The following is a 7,352-nucleotide window of genomic DNA, read 5'->3' as shown; positions in this document are numbered from 1 at the left end:
TTTGTCTTCATCTTTGGAGACCTCTACCTTGCTCAAAAGTGTGCTTTACATCGATTGAAGAAAGGCACCAACCAGCCTTTCATGTGCCAAAAGGGTGACAGCCTACCTGCCCTACATGTGACGGACCCCCTACTTGCACACATCCCTTTTAAAAGAGCTGCTCGGCCGGAAATCGGTCAGTTTTTAGATCCAGGCTAATCTCTGCAGCAGGAGAGCTGCAGGTCACCATAGCTGGGGAGCAGCAGGTGCATGATCGTTTGCAAAAGGAGCATGTAGCAGCTACTCATATTAGCAGAGAAGATGAAGGGCGAGAAAAGGATTTGTCTTCTAAAACTTTGTCCAGGCCTCAGGAGGAGGTGTCAGGTACAAAAAATGAATTTTTGGTCCTTCCAAGATTTGATGCAGACCTGTGTGTGTTTTAGAGATGAACTTGGTATCGTGCAACTTCTTATCTACTGCTCTCTCGCTCTCCTCTCAGCCTCGCCAAGATGCGTGAGATCTTGCACGTGCAAGGGGCCCAATGTGGCAACCAAATCGGCACCAAGTTCTGGGAGGTGGTATGCACAGAGCACGGCATTGATCCCACGGGGTCATACAGCGGCGACGCTGACGTGAAGCTGGAGAGAGTGAATGTGTACTACAACGAGGCAAGATGTGGGCGCTATGTGCCTCGGCCGTGCTCATGGATCTGGAGCCAGGTACTATGGACAGTGTTCGAATAGGCCCATATGGACAAATCTACTACCCTGATAACTTCATCTTTGGCCAGTCCGGAGCTGGCAACAACTGAGGCAAGGGTCACTGACGTTAAGCCTCAACCTATCATGGGAGCTGCTACTTGGCCGGCTTTAACAGAGGCTCATAACATGAAGAAATCATTGGAGACTAAAAAGTTAAAGGCATCTTCTACTTAGCCGGCTTTAACAGAGGCCCGTAACAAGAAGAAATCATTGGAGACTAAAAAGTTAAAGGCATCTTCTGCAAAGACATCCCATCCCGCAGGGGTGGCGTCAATCCAGGTACACCGAAGGCGCGGAGCTCATTGATTCTGTTCTTGACGTTGTCCGCAAAGAGGCTGAAAACTGGGACTGCCTTCAAGGTGAGTTCCTTTAAGATCTCATTCTATCGTTCTTTATTCTATTTTATTCTGTGAAATTCTGTTTTGTCATGACTTCTTTTCCATTTCTCCGATGTTACAGTTCCATTTATGTTTGGTATAATGATTGTGGTGTCAGTTTTGTTTATATTTGACAATGTAGCTAGCATGTGCAATCGTCTTGTTTTCAATTTCTTTAAGTGAAATTTTCATCGCCGCTGCCGTTCTAACTTCTCTAGCTTCCTAGTGTCCCCTCTCACTTGGTAGACATTGGCATTAGATCTACGCTCACCACTCCCAGCCAGTGCTGGATTCCAAATTTGTTTCAAGTTAGCAAGGCTTTGCCATAAACTCTTTGTTCAATTAATGTTAATCTGTAAACTGTATACTATTTCTATGCTTGAGATGTTTGTCTATACACTATGATGCAAGCTTCTGTAGTGGCAGAAGCTTCAATGTTTTCAGCATTGTGTCATTAATCCTACCAAACTGGTTGATGGTGTCTTGTATATCTGGAACGGAGGTTTTTTCTTTCTGCTATAGCTACATCTCATAAAAAAGCTAGCTTTTCTTTACTGATCAGTTAAATCTGTGACTGCTTGCTTTGAGGCCTTTGTTTTGTAGTTTTGAGCTCTACCTCCTGCAACAAGTTTACGTTCTCAACGACTTTCTTGGGCCTCATCTTATTAAGCTTCCTCTTTTCAGACTTCTTCGGCAAGGATGATGACGATGCGAGGAGGAGTTTGTGCTGACGCTCACGATGGGAGGCCAGCACCTTGTAAGCGAAGCTATTGCCAGACGCAGGGTGAGTTCTCCGTTCACTTTAGTCATGACTCATTTTCACTTGCTCAATGCTCTTAGGCTTTAGCTATGGCGTCTGAGTCCTGACCTGCTGATCAGTGAGCAGGTCAGATCAGTGACGCTTAATCTTGACGTCCAGACCTGCTTTTAGTCGTGACTCATTTTCACCTGCTCAATTCTCTTAGGCTGTAGCTATGGCGTTCGAGTCTTGACCTGCTGATTAGTGACGCTTAGTCCTGACGTCCCGACCTGCTGGAGCTGGCGTCCGAGTCCTGACTTCTTCCACTGCAGCTTCCAACGTTGTTGACTCCCTGAGCCTCTCGTTGCCTGTCCAATGCACTAAATTGGCTTTTAGATCATAGCTTGAAGCATCTATAGGTAGTTACACTAAATCTTGTCACATTTTGTCAAATTTTTTCAAGACAAGCTCGAAATCTAGGCTAGATTTTGCAAGTTAGTGATAATCTATGAAAATTAGAATGCATTATTTTAGTTTTCAATGTCCATTAAAGAGTTCAACTCTCCAATAAACAATGCGGACTATGTATATATAATGTATAGTGTTTTTTTTTTATAAATAACGATTCCATCTACCATAGTGAAAATGTTACAGAGGACATGGAACTTGTCCAAATGGATGTGAAGACAACATTTCTTCACGGGGATCTCGATGAGGATGTTTACATGAAGCACCTTGAAGGGTTTGTTCAGGAGAATGCATCTCGTGAGGAGCTAGTATGTAAGCTCAAAAAGGCACTTTATGACTTAAAGCACGGTTCAAAGCAGTGGTATCATAAATTTGATGCATTTATGAGGTCTCAAGGATATAAAAGGAACGAAGAGGATTAGTGCTTGTACACAAGAAAGCTAGATGATGGCTCGATGATCATTCTAATTTTGTATGTTGATGACATGCTTATAGATCGAAAATCCATTGTGGAAATTGCCAACTTGAAGAAAACACTTAGCAATAATTTTGCAATGAAAGATTTGGGGGATGCTACACACTTTCTTGTCATGCGAATCAAACGAGATCGCAAACGTCGTATTCTTGAGTTATCTCAGGAAACATACATTGAGAAATTTTTGCAACGTTTCAATATGCAAGGGGGAAAAGCATTGAGTACCCCAATGCAAGCATTCTTGAAACTCAGCAAAGGAAGATGCACCCAAATCTGATGTTGAGCGAGCTGAAATGGCTAAGGTACCATATTCTTTGGCAGTGGAAAGTCTCATGTATGCTATGGTGGCCACAAGACTAGACATTGCTTTTGCAGTGGGGGTGGTGAGCCGATATATGGAAAATCTTGGCAGCAACAAGCATTGGGAAGCAGTGAAGCACATTCTTAGGTACCTCAAAGGTACGGGTCAGCTGGTGTTTATGCTTCGAGAACAGTGATGCATCCATCGTGGGTTATGCGGATGTAGACTATGCGGGTTGTGTTGACAATAGGAGATTGACATCTAGCTATGTCTTCATATTTGTTGGAGCAGCAGTATCTTGGAGGTCATTTCTTCAAGATTGTACGCCATCTTCCACTACTAAAGCAGAGTACTTTGCATTGTTGGATGCAAGTAAAGAGGCTGTATGGTTATCTCGCTTGGTGAGAAATCTTGGCATTGATGAGACTCCAGTGATATATTGTGATAGTCAGAGTGCTTTTGCATTGGCAAGGGATTCCGTGTTTCAGTCCAAATCAAAACACATTGAGGTCAGGTATCATCTCATGAGAGCTGCTCCCCTCAGTCCTCCATCTACGGCTCCATGACATCCATTAATTACTCCACTCATATTAGAATAGGTACAATAACAATGCTTTGTTCACGCTAAACTAACTTCAACAAGGATATGATTTGGTCAAGGTACACACTAACGACAACCCAGCAGATGCTTTGACGAAAGGCTTAGCTTTGGAGCGGTTTACACACTGCAGTGAGTTGATGGGTATAGGTTGAAGCCACTAGATTGCTTCACGGTTGTACATACCAAGTCACTTGGGTTGCGTTGGCCTTCAAGTGGGAGTTTGTTGGGATTCAGGCCAACTGGCTGGACATCCCACTTACTACGAACCCATCTACTAACTTAACCAAGTATACACTTATTATTTAACACAACATAATAAGGAGCTGCAACATGATAATGTTGTTGTGCTCTCCACCCAAAGCACGTCTCTCTCTCTCTCTCTCTCTCTCTCTCTCTCTCTCTCTCTCTCTCTCTCTCTCTCTCTCTCTCTCTCTCTCTCTCTGGCCCATATTTTTGAAGGTAGGGGGCCTCCCACTAGTGCTATCACTAGTGATTTGGCGGAATTCACACAGTGCAATTAAGTGAGAGATGAGTTGATGAAGGCCGATCAAGGGCCAGCTCTCATGCAAAATTTCCAAAATGGGAGCCAATTGTGCACAACTTGCTAAAAATACACGATGCGGTGTCAAAGTGCGTGGTTCTCCAGGGTCAACCGGGAAAGCGTCGGGCCTCTGGCTGTAGACAAGAGCTTAGCAAGCGCTCAAACTAGGATCACAGAGTGCAAATAGCTCCTCTTGTATCAAAGAAAACCTGTATCCTTTTGAACAATCATTCTTTTCTACAACTTGGATAGACCCTCCAAGCTGACCTATAGTCAAGAAATCATCTACCCCCCTAAAAGTTCCTCTACCTTCATAGATGGCCGGTTCCACATACAAACATCCAACATGAGCTTGCACCTGACTACTTGCTGTTGATCTTCTTCTTGATTTTTTCCCCTTTTAACATGCTTGAGCTGTATGGATTCAAAGAACTTCAATATTTTTTGGATGGTAAACAAGCAATGCTTGAGGGAATCCCTTTTTACCTATCACTGACCTAAAATTTTCTTTATAGCCGATAAAGAATTTCCTTTCACCACTAGCTTGGAGATGCCAAACTCCACACCTTGCTTAAAATCCAAATGAAGAGTTAGATACTCTGACTCATTCTTGGTATGGACATCTTCAAGATCATAAGCCTTGGAGAAGATAATCTTGCCCCGCGTATTTTCTATCACCGCCCTACCTTCTGCTTTTTGAACCACTCTTCTATATGCTCCATCAAACTACATAGTAAATGAACTTTTCAAGTTTGGCTCTTCCATAACTTCTTCTTGCACTACTCTTGGATATATTGGCAAATCAACACCCTTTTTGACCAAAATATCTGCTAAGTGTGGGACTTGTTGGTATGGCTGATCTTGAATTCAAATTCAAATGACTATAGCTCCAACACCCACTTCATAATGTGATTCCCTGGCTTTAAATGTTGCACCACCTCAGGAAATAGATTGTTAGATGTAATCACATTAAACTTGCTACAATTAGATGCACTTTAAACTTTCTGCATGAAAAAACTAAATCCATCACCCATTGTTTGACTTCAATGTAAGTCATCTCCCCACCCGGGGGATTCACTCTATATATAAAACGGGACGCCACCTGCGAGCGGACAACCTTGATAAAACCCCTATATACGACTCATATTAGGAAATATGACCCCCCTTTCTACGCTTATACGACAATCAATGAAGAAAACTATCATAACCCTCTCTTACATATAAAATTTAAGTCTCACATGATCTAACTAAGTAACTAATCAAAGAGTGTGTAGCATAGTGAATGGCAACGTACTAAGGAACCACTTCTTATGATAACTAGATGTACCCTCAATGTGTCTTAGTTTGAGTTTCAAACTATGTGTCCGATCAGCCTGCACTCTGGCTACTCGTCCAATTTTGAACCATCTAAATTACTCAAAAAACATGGTTATAAATTTGTGTTAGGTCTCTGTGTAAATTTGCACCTATGCAAACTCTTTATAGCTTTCATCCCTCAACAAATGAACTATAATCACAAAACAAGCAGTTGATATAAAGCAATGTTAGATCTTGCATGTATCTTTGTAGTTATTGACTCACAAGTTCAAGGGAAGACTCTTTTGGGAAGACATGATTTTGAAACACAAAAACGTCCTCTCATTGTTTCCTTTTCTCACTTCTCCCCCCCCCCTCCCACATAAATATGATACCCCCGCCCTTATTTTTCAGCTTGGGAGATAAATTATTGGGGGCATGCCCCTAACTTATACACTTACTTCACTTGTAAAAAAAACCCCCTCCCCTGCACTTACATGGTGTGGTAAATTTTCCATGGTGAATCCCTCGGGTCTCCCCATGACTTATCACCTTGCTTTCAAAGTAAATGGGCTTGTAGCTCTTGCCTACCTTCTGCAACCACATCGTTCCAATAGCCGCAATACCCACCGTCATGGCAAGATAGAAATTGGCTTCGCGATTTGGAGGGCACACCGTGGGTAATTGACATAGAATCTCCTTCACTTTGTCAAAATCCTTGTGCTTCTTTAGTCCAATGGAAACCATGGAATTTCTAAGCCATCTTTTGCAAAGGATACACGTATTGTGAAAGCATCCAAAAAAAACCATGACAAGTACGTTAGCTTATGCACGAACAAATCCAAACCCTGGGCATTTGATGGAGGCTTCATTAGCACTAGAGCCTTCACCCTCTTTGTCTCAGCCTCTATCCCATTCTATGACACCAAATGATCCAACAAATGTGGACAAGGTTGTGCCAACTTACACTTCTTAGGGTTCAATTTCTCACCACCTTCTTCATCGAGCCTTTGAAAACACAATTGTAGCTTCAACAGATGCTCTAACCTAGAGTTGTAGCATCCAATATCATCCATAAACACCCTAATAAACCTACCTAAGTATGTAATGAATACTCTATTCATCCAATCCTAAAAGGTAGCATATGAATTCACCAGGCCAAACGGAATTCTACGATAAGCAAAACGGCATTCAACAGCATTCACTAGGCCAAACGACATTCTACAAAATAAAAGTAGTCTTCAACTAGTCCTCAAGCACAATACCTATCTAGAAGTATCCTAAAAAACCATCCATAATTGAATACCTTTCATAATCTTCTACCTAATTTAAGATTTCATCCTAGAATGGCAAGGGATATTGGTTTTATTTGGTAGCTGCATTCAATGGATTGTAGTCAACACACACTCTCAAATCTTTGGAGTGATGACCCACGGGTGAGACCCACTCTGACTCCTTCAATTGGTAGATGATACCTACATCCAAAATCTTATTAATTTCCTACCATAGGGCCTCCTTTTGAATCTCCCCTGGCCTTCTTAGCTTTTGTGTCTTTGGAAAGTATCCTTCTTTAAGTATAGTGTTGTGCTCCACTCCTTTTTCCCCTTTTAAATCCTTGTACTCCATTCCAAAAAGATTAGAATAAGAAGCACAAAGATGGACATAACACTCCTTTTCCTACTCGGTTAGATCTCTGCCCAATATATCCACCACCTGATCTGCACCTATACCACAGACATGGGACTGCATACCTTTCCCTATAGGGGGATCCTCTATCGTAACACCAAACAAGTTAGCATCAAACTCCAGCATAT

General features: G+C 42.2%; 1 protein-coding gene across 1 annotated transcript; it reads left to right on the top strand.

Annotated features, from left to right (window-relative positions):
* The first annotated feature begins 478 nt into the window (after positions 1 to 478).
* LOC147459008 (tubulin beta-2 chain-like) lies at positions 479 to 1,848 on the top strand. Its single transcript, XM_086509745.1, has 3 exons — positions 479 to 698; positions 1,003 to 1,099; positions 1,721 to 1,848. Exons 1-3 carry the CDS (start codon positions 489 to 491, stop codon positions 1,846 to 1,848), a joined length of 435 nt encoding a protein of 144 aa, XP_086365871.1. The 5' UTR covers positions 479 to 488.
* The last annotated feature ends 5,504 nt before the right edge of the window (positions 1,849 to 7,352 follow it).

The sequence above is a fragment of the Adiantum capillus-veneris genome, chromosome 4 (genome assembly GCF_014529385.1).
Source record: "Adiantum capillus-veneris isolate H3 chromosome 4, ASM1452938v2, whole genome shotgun sequence".
Taxonomy (NCBI): domain Eukaryota; kingdom Viridiplantae; phylum Streptophyta; class Polypodiopsida; order Polypodiales; family Pteridaceae; genus Adiantum; species Adiantum capillus-veneris.
The sequence above is the reverse complement of the archived record's forward strand: the minus strand, read 5'-3'. Positions and strand labels throughout refer to the sequence as shown.